This window comes from Mastigoproctus giganteus, chromosome 4 (assembly GCF_048544385.1).
Source record: "Mastigoproctus giganteus isolate SK-2022 chromosome 4, ASM4854438v1, whole genome shotgun sequence".
NCBI classification, from domain to species: domain Eukaryota; kingdom Metazoa; phylum Arthropoda; class Arachnida; order Uropygi; family Thelyphonidae; genus Mastigoproctus; species Mastigoproctus giganteus.
Genome location: NC_143578.1, coordinates 137,541,955 through 137,565,795, shown reverse-complemented (window position 1 = coordinate 137,565,795; position 23,841 = coordinate 137,541,955). Strand labels below are relative to the sequence as shown.

At 37.9% G+C, this 23,841-nt stretch overlaps 1 protein-coding gene across 1 annotated transcript in view; it reads left to right on the top strand.

Moving 5' to 3' along the window:
• The window catches only part of LOC150087085 (DNA-binding protein SMUBP-2-like), a 460,431-nt gene that overhangs the window by 310,102 nt on the left and 126,488 nt on the right, over positions 1–23,841 (top strand). Inside the window, exon 14 of the mRNA XM_090372370.1 lies at positions 12,330–12,506. Within this exon, the coding sequence (XP_090228496.1) occupies positions 12,330–12,506 (177 nt within the window). The remainder of the gene's footprint in view (positions 1–12,329; positions 12,507–23,841) is intronic.

Sequence of the window (23,841 nt, the reverse complement as noted above, 5' to 3'; positions counted from 1 at the left end):
GAAAAAGCACATATATATGTATATAAGCTGTATTAATATACATGTAGGTCTCGTTTTACGTTGGTCCATTTTACGATGTGTCACATTAATGATTGTTTCAAAATATTACCTGAAAAAATTAAAAATAACAAAAAGAAAATCGCATTGCAGCAACGCCTGTGAGTCCAAACCCGCACTAGGCACATTTCTTTTGTTTTTTTTGGTGCATTGTGGATGGAATGATAGCAGTGCCTAGAGTTGTTTATGTTCAGTGCACCCTGTTGATTTCGTTGTGAATTTTCCCTAAATTTTTAATGGGTTATACAGTGTTATTACAGTGCTATTTCTCATTAATAATAATAATAATAATAATAATAATTTTTGTGTAACCATGAGCTCTAAGCATAGGGCAGTGTCTGCGCCGTGGGGGGGGAGGCAAAAAGAGCATAAAACACTAACAGTTAAGGAGAAAATGGATGTGATTTGTCGCAAGAAGTCTCGTGAGTGTCAGTTGGATGTATGTAACACGTTAAGTTTAGTGCCTTCTACTGCATCAACGATTATGAACAATGATAAAATAAAGCGCACGCACACACAGGGATAACAAGTGTGTTATCCTCCAGAACAACTTATTAATGTAATGAGACAATGGAAAAAATGGAGAAATTGTTAGTGTTGTGGGTTGACGATATGAACCAAAATAACATTCCTGTTACACAGGTGGTAATTCTGGACAAGGCAAAGTCATTATTTGATGAAATATGTGAGGAGTCTGGTAGTACTGAAACATTTACGGCCAGCAAACGGTGGTTTCGTCTGTTTGAAAACCGTTCTAAAATTCACAATGTGAAAGTGCCTGGTGAGTCTGCTAGTGCTCACGTTGCAGTGGCAGCAGAGTATCCTTCCAAATTTAAACGTTTAATAAATGAAGGCAACTACCACCCTGATTTAGTTTTTAATGTGGACAAAACAGGGCTTTATTTGAAAAAATTGCTAAGTAGGATGTACATCACCTGTGAAGAGAGGTCTTCCCCTGGTTCCAAGGTTGCAAAAGATCGGTTGACACTGCTGGGTGGCAATGCATTGGGAGCATTTAAACTCAAACCAATGTTGGTGTACCATTCAGAGACACCTGATGTAATGAAGGGCAAGGGTGAAGACATGACTTCCTATGTTTTGGTGCTCTAACAAAAAGGTGTGGGTGACTCAGACAATTTTTAGCGAATGGTACACCTCATATTTTTGTCCAAAGGTTGCTCAGTTTGGTGCAGCAAATGGCTTGACTCCCAAAGTCCTGTTGGTGCTGGACAATGCCCCAGGATACCCAGCCAACCTCCAAGAAATCCACAATGACCATTTGGAAGTTGAGGTTGTGTATTTGCCTCCCAACACAATTTCACTTTTGCAACCGATGGAGGCGCCTCCGTAGCCAGGTGGGAAGGAGCAGCAGTGCGTAGCACACGCTTCTTGATTAGACCGGGGTTCGAGCCCGTCACCACCAAATACGGAGGATGCGGAAAGGTCATTCAGGGAATGACCACCGCATATCCCGGAGCAATATGGCCTTAGTTGCTAATGCTCCTAAAAACCAAATAACAACAACAACTTCAGATGGAAGAATAAGAAGTAATTCCAAGGAACCAAATATTTTGGATGTCTTTATAGTAAGGAGATTGTATAAAGTGATATATGCAAAGTTAAGTGGTATAGACCAAAGTCACTAAAATCTGAAGGCTGCTATTTGATTTTAGTGGAAAAAGCTAGAAATGGATATTCAAAGGTATATAACAAGATTATTATTATTAGCCATATGGTGCAAGGAAAGCCCGAGGCTTATACCAGCCAAAAAAAAAAATTTTCTGAATTACCCTGAGAGAGAGAGAGGGAATCATCAAGAAAAAGAAAAATGATGATATCCAGCTCAGGACCTTGGGTGTGCCAAGCCCATACTCACCAGATGTTGAGCCCCTGGGGTAAAATATGTTAACATTAACATAAGCTTGTGAAATTCAAGACCCACAAAAGGTAAATTCTACATATAATATAAACCTTATCCTAAAACAAATTAGTCAAGACTCAATATGGGAAGTTAATTAAAAGTAATCTCATGAATGATTATTAAAACAAATCCAATGGATTTACTAGAAAAGTCAAAACATAACAGTAGAAACTTAGTGAGTAAAGAGACAGGGTTATCAATCTGAAGAAAATAGTTGTATCAGAAATCATATGTAGCTATTACTTACCAAGTAGTGGAATTCCACCAGATAATTTACAACTACAAATACGTTTAGAACTGACCAGTATATAGTAAATTGTAATTGAATTTGTTACTGATAAAATGGAAGACAATATTAAAACAGTATTTTATAAAGTAAATTGGGATATTATTGTTGACAAGCTTTTTATAAAGGAGTTGTAGAGCTTTGCTGAACAGTAGTTGGTTACTGCATATGTTAGCCAGTCTTGTGGTTTGGGTGCATATAATAGTTTTATGTATTTTGATGGAAATATTGGAATGCCATTTGGTAAGATAGATGACATCAAAGTTAAATTTGTTTCTTTTATCATATATGCCAATACTATGTGGAGGTGAAGTATTGTTAATAGTAATATTGAGGTTAGGGAAGTTGGCTGTGTGATTGGTGGTGGAGTTTTCTTTATTAAGCTTAAGTTCACTAGGGTAAATAGCTTTAGCTGTAGGTTTAAAGTTGGTATTTAAGACTAAGATGTCATCTACATATCTGAAAGCTAACAAGTTATGATTATGTGTACACACATACACACACACACACTGGTGTTCAAAGAAAATGCATCACCTACGGCTTTAGTTGGGATTGTGAAGTTGGGATTCATCACCTATTGTGAAGCTAGTCATTAACGTAAAGTACCATCACAAAAAAGATTTATCTTTTTTGCGATGGTACTTTACGTTAATGACTAGCTTCACAAATAGAGATATAAACAAAAGATATTTATTAATAGTTAAAGCAAAGCTAATTAATATTTGACAGATGCTCTCAAAATAATCCAAAATGAGCATTTGCAACCTTTATACAACAGTTTTGGTAAACACAACAATTATGGCTGAAATGTTATCCGAAGCCCTCAGTTTTCTTCAGTTTATCATTTTAAATGGAAAACAAAATAAAGTCCAGGTGCAAACTAATATTTACTTGAACCGCCTCTGGCCCTGATGACAGCAGCACACCGTCGCGGCATTGACAAGATCAATTTCTGAAGATAATCAACTGATAGTTCATGGTTCCAAACATGAATTAAGGCTTCCTGAAGTTCACGAAGGGTCTTTGGTTTCATTCTGACAGCTGCAGATTCCACACGATGCTAACAGTTCTCTATAGGATTCAGGTCCGGGCTGTTTCCTGTCCAGCTAACAGTTGTAATGGATGGTTCTTCCAACCTTTTTTTCACCTCTAACAAATGTAAAGTACCATCGTAAAAAAGATTCAGAAATGAAGCTAAAGTAATTACAGAAGTGCCTACTTACACTTTTCGCCCAATGACAAGAAGCAGAGTCGTCCTGAAAGATGCAGTTACTTGACAGATTGAAATGGTCTCTAATGGTTGGCAGCAATTTGCCTTCCAATATAGCCAGATATCCACTGGCATTTATGGAACCTTTTATAAACTGCAGGTGACCTACTCCGCGATACGAAATGCATCCCCCCATATCATTTTGCTGGTAGGGAATTTCACTGTAGACATCATACAGTCTGGATGGTATTGTTCATGTCTGTGGCGAATCGTTTGTCTTCCATCGGAGCTATGCAGGTTGAATTTCTTCTCTCATCCGAGAAAATAACTGATTTCCACTGCTCGAGGGTTCATGTGACATGATCCTTACACCAAATTAATTGGGCCATTTTCATTTTTTTGTGTGAGGAGGGGCTTTTTCTTAGGACAATGGACTATAAGTCCATTTTTTAAGAGTCATTTTCTGACTGTTATTGCACCTGCTGCCACTCCTGTATGTTCTTCCCATTCTCTTTTCAGCTCAGACAATGAAGCTTTACAGTTTAAGGCATAAGCACTTCAAAATGCGGTCCTGTTTTGGCGTAGAGATTTGTTTACATCCAGTTTCTTTTTTCCTATCAGCAGAACCAGTATTCTTGGGTTTGGAAAGAAATGTACTCACTGTCGACTGATTATAAGACACTCTATAAGCAATATGACAGGAAGAATATCCTTTCTCACGGAAAACAACAATAGCACTCTTTCTTCGTGGCGTCAACTGCATGTAACTCGCCATCCTGACACAAGCAAGGAATGACTGCAACTCTTGCAGAGCGTGCTTATATAGCTGAAAGTAACAGCTGATGCAATATTGCATCATCACCTACGTGCGTCAGTCTTATCTGATGCAATCTGTAAGAAATATTGCCATATACTTACGTTATTCGGATGACAATTACAATTTTAAGGGGTGCTGCACTTTCTTTGAACACCAGTATATATATATATATATATATATATATATATATACTGTATATATATACAGTTATATATATATATAACACCAGTATATATATATATATATATATAGAGAGAGAGAGAGAGAGAGAGAGATTTGTAATTAAACTGAATGGCTACATTTAGAGAACATAAAGTATAAGAGTTTTATTGTGTTCTATGAAGTTATCATATTACTTAATTGATAAGGAGATAACTGTATTTGTTTTTCACTTTTTATTACTCATAGTAAAAGAAGAAAAAAAAAACCATTTAAGAAAAAAAATGAACACTCCTGAAATACACTGTATATATTAACTAACTTTTTTAAAATTTAGACATGTATCTGAATCTAAACAGTTATAGCCAGAGCTTTGTAACTGTTCAGAATGAGACACATGTCTATAAAAACATTTTTCATTTATTTCAGGTACTGAATCAATCCTGAAAGTAATGTTCCCCCCCATATTATGAAACCCCCTGTATATATGTGTTGAGCTATATGTCACTTTACCAAGAAAAGATTCCATTTATCATTAAGTAAATTACTGAAAATAGTTTGAAGTTAATTTAAATTTTATAAATAGCTTCATGTAAATGAAGGTATTTAAAGTAATATGGGTAGGAAATTGACTTCAAGGTTTTGATTTAGATTGTACAAATTATTTCTTAATAAAACTGATATATGGCATGTGTGTGTGTGCTTGCACCCCCCCCCCCACACACAGCTACTGTAGCACCTCAAAAACCTGGAACTTTTAAATATTTCTCTGAGGGCAGCCAACCATACAAGAGCAAAGAGAAAATAGGCTGGGTGGGCTTAAAAAAGAAGTGGTGGAGGTGCTAAATTCATGCATTATGGTCCATTAATTAGCATTAGCATTAGTAGAGGCATTTGATGCAAGAAAGCAAGCTTATGCAGCATCAGCCAAAAAAAAAAAAAAAAAACACCCACTTCCACTTCACCCCTCTGTTCGTTCAAAATACCTGTCCAGCTGAGCCTTAAACTTATTTAGGCTATCAACCTCCACGACAAGGGATGGAAGTCTGTTCCACCAACCAACCACCCGCTGGCTAAAGGCAAATTTCTGCACGTCTGTCCTACATCTGTCTTTCCTCAATTTGAATTTATGCCCTCTCAGGTGATTTTTCTGATCAAGAGGAAGAATCCCATCAGCATTGAGCATGCTCAAACCATTCAAGGCTTTATACACCTCAATCAGATCACCTTGCAGGTGCCTAGTCTCCAGACACTGTAATTTGCAAAACTTAAGCCTTTCTTCGTAAGAGCACCCCTTTGTTCCATTCACTAATCTTGTTGCCCTTCTCTGTACTCGTTCCAGCAGCTCTACATCCTTCTTGAAATGAGGCCTCCAGACCTGTATACAGTACTCTAGGTGTGGCCTGACCATTGCCTTATACAATGGAATAATCACCTCCTTATCCCTGCTGGAAAAATTCCTGTATATCATTGACAATACTCCATGAGCTACTCTTGCAGCCCGTCTGCACTGTTCAGAGAACTTCATATCTGCCTGCACAACCACCCCCAAGTCCCTTTCATTCTCTACCACTGTCAGTGTAGTACCACAGAGTTGATACGTTGCTCTGGGGTTGCTGTTTCCCATGTGTAGTACTTTACATTTGTCAATGTTAAACTTCATTTGCCACCTCTCAGCCCATCTGCTCAACCTTTCCAGATCCTGTTGCAGCAGCATAGTGTCAGTAGTGTCCTTGACAACCCTGCCAACCTTTGTATCGTCTGCAAACTTGGACATTAAGCTTGATATACCATCATCAATATCATTTATAAATACAGAAAACAATAATGGACCCAACACTGAGCCCTGAGGGACTCCACTAGCATTAGCATTAGTAGAGGCATATGATGCAAGAAAGCAAGCTTATTCAGCATCAGCCAAAATAAAAGAAAAAAAAAAAAAAAAAAAAAAACAACCACTACTCCCATTTCACCCCTCAATTCGTTCGAAATACCTGTCCAGCTGAGCCTTAAATTTGTTTAGGCTATCAACTTCAACAACAAGCGATGGAAGTCTATTCCACAAACCAACTGCCCGCTGGCTAAAGGCGAATTTCCGCACATCTATCCGACATCCGTCCTTCCTCAATTTGAATTTATGCCCTCTCAGGTGATTATTCTGAGCAAGAGGAAGAATTCCATCGGCATTGAGCATGCTCAAGCCATTCAAAGCCTTGTACACCTCTATCAGATCACCTCGGCGATGCCTAGTCTCCAGGCTCTGTAATTACATTAGTCCTCTGTAATTACATCAGGCTCTGTAATTACATTAGACACTAATAACATTAGTCCACGATGAGCAGTGTCCATTGATTACCACTCTCTGTCTTCTCCCCCTCAACCACCCCTTTATCCATAGCAGCAATTTGCCTCCAATGTCACACTGCTCCAATTTGTGTAGCAGTCTTCCATGTGCAACAGTATCAAAAGCCTTTCTAAGATCCAAGTATATAATATCAAAGTTATTCCCTGCATCCAGTTCTTTTGTGACTGCATCATAGTATCCAATCAAGTTGGTCAGGCAAGACTTCCCCTTAACAAAACCATGCTGTGTCTGAGCTATAACTGAAGTCTTGTCTAAATGATCCTACAGTGCTTCTTTAACCAGTGCCTCCATTAATTTTCCTGGAACAGAAGTTAAGCTCACAGGTCTATAATTACTTGTGTCAGCCTTTGATCCTCCTTTGTGAATTGGGGTCACATTTGCACATTTCCAGTCTATGGGTACCTCCCCTGAGTCCAAGGAAGCTCTCATAATTATGGCTAAGGGTTTGCTTACTTCCTTTGCTGCCTCCTTTAATATAACTAGATAGATCCCATCCACCCCGGGTGCCTTTCTTGTGTTTATCTTCAACAGTTTCTCCTCCACTTTACTCCCAGTTATTTCAAGATTCTGTAGCTTACTGCTAGAGTTGAATACACCTCTGGCATTCCCCTTGCTGAATAACTCCTCATGTGTGAATGTCGATGCAAAATATTCATTTAGTTTGTTAGCTACCTGAGCAGGATCATCAACAGTTGACCCATCAATATCAAGTGGACCAATCTGATTCGTCCCCTTCCTTCTAGAGTTTACATAAATAAAGAACTCTTTGCTGTTTTTCTTTGCATCCCTTTCCAAGGATTTCTCGTAATCTGTCTTCGCCTGCCTAACCTCCTTTGTAACTTGGTTGCATATCAACTTGTATCTATCATAGGCTTCTGTGTCATGTGTTAATTTGTAAGTATCCCATGCATTTTTCTTCTCTGCCATATGCTTCATTAGTTCATCTGACATCCATTTTGGCCTAAACCTTGAACAATATTTCTTAGTTGGTATGTAAAGCCTAGTAGCTTCCAAGATATGTTCTTTGAATGCTTCCCATTTTGAATTTGCTGTTGGTAAAATCATCAGTTGGTCCCACTGTATAGAATTTAAATACTGTCTCAGTCCATCGTAGTCGCCTTTACGGAAGCAATAACCCTTCCCTTTACCCCTAATGGTAGTTACCTCTTTGAGTAAATCCCACTTCAGCACACTGTGATCACTGCCACCTAGTGGTTCATTTATCTGCAGATTCTTAATGCATGAAGAATCACTGCTGATAATCAAATCAAGAGTATTACTCCCTCTAGTTGCCTCCCGAACATGCTGATGTAGAAAACAATCATCCAATAAATCCACAAAAGCCCTGCTAGTGTGTGAGTAACCAGCCCCCAAATTCCAGTCAATATCTGGGAAATTAAAATCTCCCATTATAAGACTCTCTGATTTACTGGCCCACTCTATTTCCCTGTACAGTTCCTTATTATACTCATCAGAGTCATTAGGCCTATAGCACACTCCTACTCTCAATTTTGATCTCCCAATGCTTATGTCACACCAAATTGACTCAACACTGCACTGTCCGGCGATGTCGACTGGCTTCACTTCCTTGGTTTTTATGTGTTTCTTAACTAATAGCATAACCCCTCCCCCCTTCCTATCCTGTCTATCCTTTCTGTAGACGTTGTACTCCCCAAATTGCAGTTCTGCATCCCTTATATCTGTGTGACACCACGTCTCTGATATCCCAACAATATCTGACTTTGATGTTTTGAGCAATACCTCAAATTCATCAAATTTATTTACTAAACTCCTAGCATTGGTGTACACGCAAGTATACCTGCACCTGTTTCTATTCTTAGCTACCCTAACACAACCCATGTGTTTACTTGTACCGCAATGGCTCCCAGCAGTCTCTGAAATACCATGCATCTTGTTTTTCAGGCTTCTGCTCATTCTAATAGAAGCAGTGCAAGAATCTCTTTCACCTCTGCCAGTGGCTACTGTCAATCTATTGGTCTTTGTCTCCCCCCAAGCTAGCAGTTTTCCGACCCACCTAACACTGCCTCGATAGCATCAGCATATATTCTTGCACACTTTCTATTTAAGTGTATCCCATCCCTGTAGAAGCAATCTCTCCTGTTAACAAGTACAGTCCAGGCTGAAAAAAATTCTACCCCTTGAGCCTTGCACAATCTTTCCAGGGCCGAATTGATCGACAAGGCTCTCATCATATACTCCCTCCTATCGTGTCTGGGCAGAATTGCAGACACTTTCAAATTCAACCCTAATTCTCGGCTTTTGTTCAACAGTGACCTGTACTTGTTAAGTAATTCTGCCGGTCTCCTACTCTTAATGTTATTTGTGCCAACGTGTACAACTATATCACCTTTTGTGCCCTTAAAAGATGATATTCGCTCTACAACGTCATCAACCTTTGCCCCTGGCAGACATACCCTGGTCCTGTTCCACCTATCTTTTTTAGAAAGCATGTTCCCCGTTTCCCTGACAATAGAGTCACCAACAACTACTAGTTCCTTCGGGACCAGCGCATTCTGCCTTGGGGGTTGTCTCTGTGTCACGTGATGCCCAAGTGCAGGCTCTGGCGTTGATGTGGGCAGCTGAGATCTTGATGGGCCCCTCAATCTAGTTTCTTCGAGGGCATCCACCCTGTCCTTCAAGCTCTCATATAGGCCCAGAAGAACGTCAAGTTGTTGCCTGATATTGATACACTCCTTGCATCGCGCATACACAAAGACATCCCCCTTGGCAGTATCATGTCCCGTACCCGATTGCTCTGCAAACATAATAATTGACAAGACATCAATTTCTTCTTTTTTTTTACCTATTTCTTAGATTGCATTATCATTATTATTATGTAATTGCAACGTAAAAAATTATTTTTGCAAGACATTCAGTAATAGTTAATATAGTACTTAATAGTACAGTGTTTTGTTTTTGACACATTAAATTTGTCTGGCACATATAAGTGTTAAACGGTACTACAAGTGCTGTGCCATAATGCATAGAAGGCAGTCTTTCTTAAGCAGTCAATGTACCAGCAGTGAAAAGTAAAGACATGAAATTACCTGCCCGATCTGTCGGCATACCAATTCAACTTTGGGTTATTATCAGCAGTTCTTCAATGTTGTTTAAAGCTTGGTACACATCTTTAGGGACCTCGGTGGACAGGAGCAGCAGTGCGCAGCACACGCTTCTTGATTAGACCGGGGTTCGAGCCCGTGACCACCAAATACGGAGGATGTGGAAAAGTCAGGAAATGACCACTGCATATCCCTGGAGCAATATGGCCTTAGTTGCTAATGCTCCTAAAAACCAAATAACTAGCTAACTAACTAACACATCTTTATTTGTTTTTTGCTCATGTTTGAGGTTAATTTATGTACAAGGAATGAACTTCTGATAACATTTTGAGTGTTGCTCTGATTTACAGCTCAGCCCAAAAGTAAGGGTTTGCACTTAGCTATGAATTCCAGACTTTTACTTTTCAACTATTATTTACAAATTTTCAGAATGCTATTATTTCTCAACATTCTGAAAATTATGGCACAAGTTAAGGTGTTTTGATTGCCGAAATCATATCTCACTATTTATACCTCATATTAAAAAATATTGGACAATTGCAACACCCATACAGGAGGCAGCATTTGACCTTGCAACTTTATTTCTTCTGCTAACTTATTACACAGGACCAATCTTGCAATAGGGTTAATGTTTTGGCTTAATGCTAGCAAATATCATTCTGTGGAGATTGTAGGGATATAATGTAGTAAAAAATAACAAATACTCCTGATACTTATGCTATCTTGATAACCTCCAAAAAACTGGAATTTGAAAAATCTGTAACACATGTCCGCAATGGTGCTCAATTTATGAGGTTATATTGTAATAAATAAATTGTTCATCTTAAATGAAAATGTTTCCATTACTGATCATAGAGTTTTAAAAGACAGTTGTCCAATTAGAATAAATAGCTCGTGTATACCCATTTCTTTTTTTCCGTGTAGCAATGTTACTAGAGAATTCCAAATTATTTAATTCGAACTATTATATGGTATTAAAGATTGGATAAAAGGCTGAATATATATATATCTTATTATTAAATTAAAATGCAGCAAACTGGTGTTGGGAAACAAGGGCTGATGAATATGTATTAACAATACTTAGATAGTATGAATCAGAGCTGTAATACTCAATATGTTCTACGTTGATAATAATATAAGTAAATTAATAAGAGGAGTTTACCTCAATATAGTACGTGGAACACTTCCGTATGATACCCTCCAGAAATTAAAACGGAAAAAACGAAAAAATCGACAACTTACCGGTACATTAAAGTAAAATATAAATAATTAAATAATCAATTTAACACAATTCAAAATCAATTCAAAACAATTAAAATTCAAATTAACGCAATTAAAAGAATCTAACGAAAATATTCAAAACGATTTTCCTTCCTGAAGCTGACAATGCTTTTCGACCGACTGGCGTGATCACAGGAAAATTTTCATTCCTGTGATCATGCCAGTCGGTCGAAAAGCATTGTCAGCTTCAGGAAGGAAAATCATTTTGAATATTTTCGTTAGATTCTTTTAATTGCGTTAATTTGAATTTAATTGTTTTGAATTGATTTTGAATTGTGTTAAATTGATTATTTAATTATTTATATTTTACTTTAATGTACCGGTAAGTTGTCGATTTTTTCGTTTTTTCCGTTTTAATTTCTGGAGGGTATCATACGGAAGTGTTCCACGTACTATATTGAGGTAAACTCCTCTTATTAATTTACTTGTATTAACAATACGTAAGTTCTATTTGACAAGCCTCCGTAGCCGAGCGATCAGGAGTGGGAGGGCAGTAGCACATGCCCTTTGAGTAGACTGGGATTGGGTTCAAGCCCCTGACTGCTAAATACAGTCGATCTGTCAATCTGCACTGGATCAGCCTGGCAGATTATAGCCCATTTCAAGGCCTCCATAACCGAGTGGTTAGGAGCAGGAGTGCAGCAGCACACGCGCTTTGAGTAGACTGGGGTTCAAGCCCCTGACTGCTAAATACGGTTTATGTGCCAACCTGCACTGCACTGGACCAGCATTGCAGATTATGGTCCATTTCCCTCAACATGAATTGTTGTGGAGGCTTCCATCATGCAGTGGATTGATAATGGCTGCAGGATGGAAGCCTCCATTGAGTAGACGTAATATTTAAGTTATATTTAATATTTAATTTTTTAACTGATGTATATCCATTCAGTCTTGTTTCCCAAACCCAATTTGCCTGTGTTGGAAAACAAGGAGGACCCAACTACATAACTAGGTCATATAAGGTTTCAAAGGGCTGAATTTTAATATTCCTCCAGTAAGTAAATAAAGATAAAAAGGAAAGTAACTATATAAACCAGAGTTATAGATATACATACATATATAATAAATTATATACATATATTATGTATGTACATAAAATAAAATAGCTTTGTTTTCTTTCCCAGTAACAAAATTTTATTTATTTGTGCAGGTGAAGTTGGTTTTCTTTCTGAAGATAGGAGGGTTAATGTTGCTGTAACTCGTGCCAGGCGCCACTTAGCTGTGATTTGTGATAGTGAAACTGTATCTCGCCATGATTTTTTGCTGAGTCTGATAAATTATTTAGTAACTAATGGAGAAGTTAGATCTGCTGAACAGTACAGAAAAGGTAAAAAAAAAAAAAAAAAACCCTCTTAATGACACACTAATATTTTAAAGCAAAAAAATAATAAACCCTCCTCCCTTAAATTATGATATATACACAATGCAGCAGTTTGAAAATGAGACTGATGTTATGAGACAAGTGCTGGTGCTGCCATCTACTATAAAATAAACACAAAATGAAGGAGTGATTGTTTCTCATGCACCACAGTCAATGTCAGTGGAAATTGCTGCCATTTCAGAACATGGTGTGAGCTGAACTGCATGTCTGTCTTGTCTGTGTTATGGAGGGACAATGGAACAAAAAACAAACATCAAGTTTTGTGTTCGACTGGGCAAAAAGTGCCACGGAAACATTTCAAATGATGAAGCAGGCGTATGGAGAGAGTTGTCTGTCTTGTGCATGTATGTTTGAGTGGCGTAAACATTTCGCCCATCGAATAGAATTATTGGAGGATGATGAACATCTGATTACAGCAAAAATGGTTTGAGTGAAAAAGTGTGGGAAATTGAAAAGGTGTGGGAAATCATTACCAATGATCAATGTGTAGTGCTTTGAATGATTTCAGAAGATCAATGCATTGTAAGGAAATCATTCAACAAATAATAATCCAGGATTTGAAGAAAGCGAAGGTCTGTGTGCAGTTTGTTCCACATCCATTAACAGATGATTAATGACAATGCGAGTTGAACACTGCATATAACTCATTGAGGCCACTGAAGGCAAACCGAGCTTCCTGAGTTTGCTCATTACGGGTGATGAGATGTGGTGTTTTCGGTATGACCTTAAAGTTTATTTTAGCATTCATTTCTCTCGCTTTGTGTTACTATGCATTGGAAATGAGGATTTTTTTTTTTTGGAAATTGGAAATTGCATTTTTTTCCCCTTTTTTTCCCTTAATACCAAGAACAATAACCTGCAGTTGTAACTGTTTTTGATGTGCCTGCTGCAGGGTTAATTGTAAGTTTTTTTTTCAAAATTTTCCTTTAAGAAAAAAATATTGGGAAATTCCTTAGTTTCCAGATAATAAATGAAGTTAAAATATGAATTGTATCAGCATTTGTTTTGCAAATCAGAAGAAATGAGTGGGACTATAATAATTTTTTTTGGAGATTAGAGCTAAAAATCACAGAAGACATATGAGCATAAAAACTAGTAGGGATAGCCTGAGTTTATACATAACATCGAGCAAACTCAACTTGCTACTGAGTGCAAGAATATTAGCATTAGTAGAGGCAGATGATGCAAGAAAACAAGCTTATGCAGCATCAGCCAAAAAAAAATCACTCCCATTTCATCCCTCCGGATGTTCCAAATACCTGTCCAGCTCAGTCTTAAATTTATTTAGGCTATCAACTTCCACAACAAAAGATGGAAGTCTGTTCCACCAAACAACTACCCGCTGGCTAAAGGCAAACTTCCGCACACCTATCCTACAACTGTCTTTCATCAATTTGAATTTATGCCCTCTCAGATGATTATTCTGATCAAGAGGAAGAATCCCATCAGCATTGAGCATGCTCAAACCATTCAAGGCTTTATACACCTCAATCAGATCACCTTGCAGGTGCCTAGTCTCCAGACGCTGTAAACTGCAAAACTTAAGCCTTTCTTCGTTCCATTCTCTAATCTTGTTGCCGTTCTCTGTACTCGTTCCAACAGCTCTACATCCTTCTTAAAATGAGGCTTCCAGACCTGTATACAGTACTCAAGGTGTGGCCTAACCATTGCCTTATACAAGGGAATAATCACCACCTTATTCCTGCTAGAAAAATTCCTGTATATCATTGACAAGACACCATTGACTGTCTGCAGATGGTCATGGTACTCTTGCAGACTGTCTGCACTGCTCATAACATACTCTTGCAGACTGTCTGCACTGCTCAGAAAACTTCATATCTGCCTGCACAATTATCCCCATGTCCTTTTCATTCTCTATCACTGTCAATGTAATACTACAGAGTTGATACTTTACTCTGGGGTTACTGCTTCCCATATGTAGTACTTTACATTTATCAATGTTAAACTTCATTTGCCACCTCTCAGCCCATCTGCTGAACTTTTCTAGATCCTGTTGCAGCAGCGTACTATCATTAGTGTCCTTAACAACCCTGCCAATCTTCATATCGTCTACAAACGTCAACATTAAGCTTGATATACCATCATCAATATCATTTATAAATACAGAAAACAACATGGGACTCCACTAATGACATTAGTCCACGATGAGCAGTGTCCATTGATTACCACTCTCTGTATTCTCCCACTCAACCATCCCTTTATCCATAGCAGCAATTTGCCTCCAATGCAATATTTCAGTGGAGAAAGATAGTGATGAAGGAATATCAAGTTTCGTGTCCAAAGGAAGGGTGGACAGAAATCAAAATCAGGGTATTATGCTGCAACAAGACTAGGAAATTAGCCAGTTGGACTGAGAGGTAAAAAATGAGATTTGCATTGACAAAAGCAAGGTACTGCATACAGGCAGTAGTAGCCTCAGATTAACATACCGGTTAGATGGTACTACACTGAAGGTAGCGGAGGGGAAAATCAATGGGGGGTTAATTATACAGTCTGAAATGAAGTTTCAGAACAGTGTAGATAAACTGTTATTATGATAAGTGCAGATAAGCTGTTATCATGTCACAAAGAGGTTAGGCAAGTGAAGACTGATTATGAAAAATCTTTGGCAAAGGATGCAAAGAAAAACAACAAAGACTTCTTTATATATGCAGACTCTAGAAGGAAGGGGGATGAATCAGATTGGTACACTTCTTATTGATTATACAACTGTTGATCCTGCTCGGATAGCAGACAAACGGAATGAGTATTTTGCATCTACATTCACTTATGAGGAATTCTGTAAGGAAGTGGAGGATAGAAGTATACTAAACTCTAACAGGGAGATAAATGATTTTATAATTACAGAGAGCAAAGTGGAGAGAAATTGTTGAAGTTAAACATAAAAAAGGCACTTGGGGTGGATGGAATTTATCAAATTATATTGAAGGAGGCAGAGAGAGAAGTAAGCAAACCCTTAGCCATAATTATGAGAGCATCCTTAGGTTCATCGGATGTCCCCATAGACTGGAAATGTGCAAATGTATCCCAAATTCAGAAAGGGGATTCAAAGAGTGACACAAATAATTATAGACCTGTTAGTTTAACTTCTGTTCCTGGAAAAATAATGGAGTCACTGGTTAAAGAAGCATTGCATGATCATGGAGGGCTTGTCTGATCAGTTTGATTGGACACTATGATTTGGTCACAAAGGAAGTGGATGAAAAAAATAATTTTGATATCATATACTTGGATTTTAGGAAAACTTTTGATACTGTTGTGCATGGAAGTAGGGGGGGGGGGAAGAAGAAAAAAAGGCCTCCGCAGCTGAGTGGTCAGGTGCGGGAATGCAGTAGCACACTTCAAATCTGGAGCTAGACTGTCTCTCAGACACCTAATGGAATCCGCTCCATGACGTGTATGGGATGTAATTCATGCAGAAGGCAAAGACTGCTATACAAATTGGAGTGGTTAGCCATTAAGGGCAAGTTGTTATAATGGATAAAAGGATGGTTGAGTGGGAGACCACAGAGTGATAATAAATGGATGGTGCTCTATGTTGTTGTTGTTATTTGATTTTTAGGAGTATTAGCAACTAAGGCCATATTGCTCCGGGGATATGAGGTGGACATTCCCTGACCTTTCCGCATCCTCCGTATTTGGCCATCACCACTCGAACCCCGATCTAATCAAGAAGCGAGTGCTATGCACTGCTGCTGCTGCTCCTACCTACCTGGCTACGGAGGCGCCCTGCTCCACTAATGTTATTAGTGGAGTCCTCCGGGGTTCAGTGCTGGCCCCATTGTCGTTTTGTAAAATAATAAGAGGAGTTTATCTCAATATAGTACGTAGAACACTTCCATATGATACTCTCCAGAAATTAAAATGAAAAAATCGAAAAACTTACATTAGAGTAACAAATAGTGATTGCAGTGATTACAACTCGTATTATCAGGGTTCGACTCGTTTTCCTTTGAATGTTCGTGTTAATCAACATGCGGCCTCAGTTCGGGCTTCTCGTTCAGCAGCGTCAGAATTAACTTTTCAAGCCGTTAATGAAAAACATATTTTTTTATTTAACGAGGCAAAAGTACTTAGTGTCCAATGTAATTATACGCGATTATTAATTGCAGAAACTGTAGAAATTAAATTACACAAATTCTGTTAATGTTTGTCGGCCATATCTCATCTTCGATTCGTGGGCTTTTACGCGCATGCATGAAGACAAATAATCCCTATTTAAGTTTCATACTCACTCCTATTCAGTAATTTTCATTCCTGTGATCACAACATATGGTCGAAAAGTGTTGTCAGCTTCATGAAGGAAAATCGTTTTGCAATTTTTTTCGTTAAATTCTTTTAATTAATTTTCTTATTTTTATTTGCTTTAAATTGATTTTTAATTGTGTTAAATTGATTGAGTTTTAATTATTTTTTAAACTATTTGTTACTCTAATGTAATTTTTTCTTTTTAATTTCTGGAGAGTATCATACGGAAGTGTTCTACGTTACTATATTGAGGTAAACTCCCCTTATTATTTTACAGATATTGATATCAACGTAGAACATATTGAGCATTACAGCTCTGGTTCATACTATCTAATTGTTGTTTTGTGTATTTATCAATGATATCGATGAAGGTATATCAGGCGTAATGTCCAAGATTGCAGATGATACAAAGGTTGCAGGGTTGTTAATGACAGTAAAGACAGTATGCTCTGCAACATGATCTAGAAAAGTTAGGCAGATAAGCTGAGAAGTGGCAACTGAAGTTTAACATTGACAAATGCAAAGTACTGCATATGGATAACAGTAACCCAAGAGAAACATACCAACTGTGTGGTTCTACACTCAGGGAAGTGGAGAATGAAAAACTCCTGGGGATAATTATGCAGTCAGATAAGAAGTTCTCTGAGCAGTGCAGATTGGCTGGAAGAGCAGGTCATGAAGTTTTGTCAATGATATATAGAAATTTTGCTAGCAAGGATAAGGAGTGATTATTCACTTGTATAAGGCAGTGTTCAAGCCACACCTTGAGTACTGTATACAGGTCTGGAGGCCTCATTTTAGGTAGATGTAGAGTTGCTAGAACAAGTGCAGAGACAGGCAACAAGACTGGTGAGAAGAACAAAGGGGTGCTCTTACAAAGAAAGGCTGAAGTTCTGCAAATGCAGTGTTTGGAGACTAGGCACCTGCGAGGTGATTTGATTGAGGTGTTTAAGGCCTTGAATGGTTTGAGCAGACTCAGTGATGATGGGATTCTTCAACTTTCTCAGATTGAGAACCTGAGGGGCATAGATTCAAATTGAGGAAAGACAGTTATAGAATAGATATGTGAAGTTTGCCTTTAGCCAGCAGGTAGTTGATTGCTTGAACAGACTTCCAGCTGTTGTTTTGGAAGTTGATATCTTAAGTAAATTTAAGTAAATTAAATTTAAACTAGACAAACATTTTGAGTGACCAAATGGGTGAAATAGGAAGGTTTTTTTTTTTTTTTTTTGTTTTTTTTAGCTGATGCTGTATAAGTTTGCTTTCTTGCATTATTAGTATTAGTAAAGGCATATGATGCAAGAAAGCAAGTTTATAAAGCATCAGCGAAAAAATAAAAAAAATTCCCATTTCACCCATCCATTTGCTCCAAATGTTTGTCTAGTTTTGCCTTGAAATGCTGGCTAAAGTCAAATTTTTTCACATCTATTCTACAACTGTCTTTCCTCAATTTGAATTTGTTCCCTTATCAGCAGTTGACACATCGATATCAAGTGGACCAATCTGATTCATCCCTTTCTTTCTAGAATTTACGTAAGTAAAGAACTCTTTGCTGTTTTTCTTTACATCCTTTGCTGAAGATTTCTCATCTGCCTTCATCTGCCTAACCTCCTTTGTGACTTGATTACAGACTAGCTTATATCTGCCATAGGCTTCTGTGTCGCCTGATAATTTATATGCATCCCATACATTTTTCTTCTCTGCCACAAGCCTCATTAATTCATTTGACATCCATTTAGGCCTAAACCCGAAACAGTATTTCTTATTTGGTGTGAAGAGTCTAGTACCTTCCAAGATCAAGTCCCTTAAGGCTTGCCATTTAGAATTCACTATTAGTAATATCATCAGTTGAGCTCACTGTATATGCTGGATTTCTAGACATATTAGAACACTGGAATTGTGATTTTAATGGTATGTGCTGATGAAGCTGCTAGAACTGTTGACTTTCAAGTCCTTTTGATGAAACCCTTAGTATGCCATATAAATAGTCTGAAACCCTTAGAGCTCCTAGCTATTTGTATGGTATACATATGGTTCAGAATAATTTGTGCACACAAAAGATTATTTGCCAAAGTTACGGCAAACCATCAATAAACTTCTTAAAATTAAACCCTAATTACAGTAAAATCCTGTTACGTTTATGAACAGACCAGAAGAAATGACACTTGTGAGACACAAATATGCTGAATTCCTGGACATATTAGAATTACTGGAAATGTGTATGCTGTTACAAATACATATATATATATACACAGTTATGCCCAGTTAATTTATTAAAGTACAAATAAAATAAAATATAAGTACAAAATTCCCAGTAATAAATTTTGTACTTATATTTTATTTTATTTGTACTTTAATAAATTAACTGGGCATAACTGTGTATATATATATATGTATTTGAAACTATGGACCCCAGTACTCCAGGCCCATTTGTCACTGTATGCTGTTAATTTACATGTATCCCAAGCATTTTTCTTCTCTGCCACATGTCTTATTATATGCCTCAACTAATGCAAAAAAATCTCAATCCGATAGCAACTTCTCCTAAAGTTCCATATCCACCTTTGGATCGGCGCCGCCCCAAATCCTGACAGCAAGATTACTGACGGCTAAAATCCTCACAAACCAAAATCCCGACATACCGATTGTATTTAAAAAAACAAAGTTAAAGTCTATATCTCAGAAACTGTTTTTGCAATAAAAAATGTTTTTCATATAATCAAAACGGCCACTAAAAACATTAAAGCTGTATTTGAACACATGGAACATGTACATTGCAGTTATGCAAACAGTATATGAAAATGTTAATATTTTGTCATATTAATGAATAAACAACACACACACACACACACACACACACACACACACACACACACACACACACACACACACACACACACACACACACACACACACACACACACACACACACAAATCATACATAATACGGAGGATGCCGAAAGGTCAGAGAATGACCACCGCGTATCCCGGAGCAATATGGCCTTAGTTGCTAATGCTCCTAAAAACCAAATAAAAAACAACAACATAATCATACATATATTTGAATAACGTTTGAAATAGTTGGAAACTGAATCTTTCATAATAAAAATAAAATAAAAAGAGAAAGCAAACATCAGAGGCAGCAAAAAGCATATTCCTCTAAATGATTCCTCTAGATTCCACATGCTTAAAATAAAAAAAAAATTATAGAAAAAAAAATAAATAAATTATACCTGATATATAAAAATAAATTAGAATAAGAATTTAAAAAAATAATAATGCCAGCAGCATGGCAAGACCGAACGAAAATAGACAAAATTAAACATAACAATCAAACCGGCACCAGGTCCAAATTTATGTGAAATACCACCAACAGAGATGTAAACCACTGCAATAAATTGTAGTGGTTTACATCTATTTAATTGGCATTCAAAATTTAATAGATTATTATTTTATTATCTTTACATTTAGATGTTCTTAATTATCTTAGAGTTTTTGCTGCAATATTTTTACTCTTGTTACCCCCCTCTCTTCCCTCCTTGTTGGTTTGAACGTTATGTTTAATTTTGACTATTTTCGCTCTTCTGTCTTGTCATGCTGCTGGCATTATTTTTTATTTTTTTCTAATTCTTATTCTAATTTATTTTTATTGTTATATATATATATAAACTGATGAACCAAAACATTATGACCACCTACCTGATCTGATGTTGGTCCTCCACATGCATGGAGTCTCCGTAGCCAGGTGGGCAGGAGCAGCAGTGCATAGCACACGCTTCTTGATTAGATCGGGGTTCGAGCCCATGAGCCACCAAATACTGAGGATGCAGAAAGGTCAGGGAGTGACCACCGCATATACCCGGAGCAATATGGCCTTAGTTGCTAATGCTCCTAAAAAAAAAAAAAACCAAATAACAATAACAACTCCACATGCAGCTGAAACAGCTTGTACCCGGCGAGGCATGGATGCTACAAGGTTCCTAATGTGACTTGTGGTGTCTGGTACCAACATGTAACCAGCAGATTCTTTAACTCCTGTAAGGTCCGTGATTGAGATGCCGCAGATTGGAGTTGCTGTTCCAACACAAACCACAGATGCTCGATGGGATTGATGTGTGTGGAAGTTGGAGGTCAGGGCAATACTGGGCAGTTTTCCTCATGTTCCGTAAACCAGTCTCGAACAGTCTGGGTGGTGTGGCTCGGCGCATTATTCTCTTGAAAGACGGCACCGTCAGAGGGGAAGACCATTGTAATGAAAGGGTGTACCTGTTCAGCAATGATGTTTAGGTAGGAGTAAGATGTCAGAGTGCCCGGCACATGGATGACTGCACCGAGGGTATCCTAGCAGAACATCGCCCAAAGCATGACACCGCTGCTACCGGCTTGTTTTTGCCCCTGGGTGCATCCAGGTGCCATCACTTCCCCAGGTAAACAACCTACATGTACCCGGCCGTCCACATGGTGCAACAGGAAATGTGATTCATCGGACCAGATGATCTTCTTCCAATCACTCGAGGTCCAGTTTCAATGCTCACGTGCCCATTGTAGGCACTATCGTTGGTGAACCATGGTTAGCATGGGCACTCGGAGCAGCCTGCGGCTACGCACCCCCATTTTCAGCAGGGTTTGATGTACTGTGACACATTACTGCTGTCACCAGCATTCCAATTACCAGCAAATTGTGCCACAGTCTCCCTTCTGTTGCCACGTACCACCTGGGAGAGCCTTCAATCACCTCAATCATCGATGAGCTATGGTTGTTCAACACTTTGCCGGTGATTCGTGTTTTCCTTCCTTGGACCACTTTTGGTAGGTACTAACCATGGCTGATGGGGAGCATCCCACCAGCCGTGCCATTTTGGATATGCTCTGACCCAGTCTTCCGGCTGTTACAATTTGGTCTTTGTCAAACGCGCTTCTGTCTGCTGCCTTTCCTGTCTAAAGGACAGGAGTAACACTGATTAAGAGATCTCAGTAACGGGTGTTTTTTATACCATTTCCCGACCCGTGCATGTGCCGTTGTTGTTATTTGGTTTTTAGGAGCTTTAGCAACTAAGGCCATATTGCTCCGGGAATATGCGGTGGTCATTCCCTGACCTTTCCGCATCCTCCATATTTGGTGGTTCACGGGCTCGAACCCCAGTCTAATCAAGAAGCGTGTGCTATGCACTGCTGCTCCTGCCCACCTGGCTAGTACGGAGGCGCCGCATGTGCCGTAGTTCACCTGCAGTTGCTTAGATTTGTATAACAACTCATTGGTCATAATGTTTTGGCTCATCGGTGTGTATATATATATAATGATAAAGATGAGATGTAATGAAATTACTGAAAGTTTTAGCAAACAAGAAAGGTATTAAAAATGAAAAATTAAAAATATTAAACTGGGTTATGGATCCAGGATACTGCAGAAATCATAGAAAAAAACCAGCAACCATAATGAAATATAGACAAAAATGTTATTATTAGTGTATTAAGTAGTCAAGCTGAACTGTCGGGTGTAATTACCATGGAGGAATTGAGAACACCTGCATGTCAAACCACAAATTACCTGAAATAAAATGCAATTAACATAAGCATAATTAATGTAAGTACCTAAAGCCGTGGGTCCTAGGACTTTAACTACTTCTTCAAGGGGTCAGCAGTGAAAATCGTAGGAGCCACTGCAATAAGCCAGGTCTCTATTTCTGTTATGATGTATACATTAAAGTATATACACCTAATTCTGTTTTTGCACGAACTTTTTTTACATGAATTTGGTTTAACACGAATTCAAAATAAATATTTCATTCTCTTTTTACGCGAGTCATTCTGATATAACACGATTTCTATGAATTTTTTTTTGCCTAAATTCTAAGAAAATTATTTTTATTTGTGGCATATTAGTATCATTTCTATATTACACGCATCAATAGATTGGATAACAGCTAGTGTATGCGTTTTGAAATGCGTGCTTTTGCTTACCAATGTTTACGTCTAGGTATCTATGAATCATCAACGTTTTTATTGAATGTGGTGCACATCTACGGTATTCGTGCATTGTATCTTCGGCAGACATGTAGTAGTAAGCTCTATTTCAAAGTGAAAGAATCTTTAGTGAAATTTGTGCACATATAAATTTATTAATTTTGCCGATAGTCAATAAATTGTAAGTTTACAAAATTTTCATACTTTTTTTATTAATTATAACTGAGATATTTTTCGGTAGCCCTTATATAATGTCGAATAATTCGCCTATTACCAAAATGAAAAGGAAAGCGATTTCTTTGGAACTTAAAATTCAAATTTTAGATTGTCTTGCAACTGGACAAGGGGCTACGTCTGTAGGAAAGCATTTTGATGTACATGAAGCTACCGTAAGAACTATTAAGAAAAAGCTGCAATTAGGAAGTCGGTATGTTCTGGAACAAAAGTAAGTGTTAATTCATCATCATATACAAGAGATATTGTCAAGGAAAAAATGGAAAAGGCCCTGGTAATATGGATAGAAGATCAGTCACAAAAAAGAGTACCAGTAGATGGAAATGCCATCAAGCAAACAGCACTAAGAATTTACAGACAGATTAAAGAAAAGGAGCCAAGCACTTCATCTCAGTTAAACAGAAAGTATGAATTTTCTGCGAGTACAGGTTGGATGACAGGATTTCTTAAAAGGAATGCTCTTCATAATATAAAAATTAAAGGTGAAACTGCATCTGCAGATGAATCGGCTGCTAAAGTATTCCCGCAGGAACTTGCAAAAATTATTGAAGATGGAGGATACACTCCTGATCAAGTGTGGAATGCAGATGAAACTGGTTTCTTCTGGAAACGAATGCCGAACAGAACGTATGTAGCCAAATCGCAGAAAACTGCTGGTGGTTTTAAGGTAGCTAAGGATCGTGTGACCTTATTATTTTCCTCCAACGCTTCAGGAGATCGTATGTTGAAACCACTGCTGGTAAATCAAGCCCTAAACCCACGTTCAATGAAAGGTGTAGATATCAATAAACTGCCTGTTCACTGGATGGCAAAC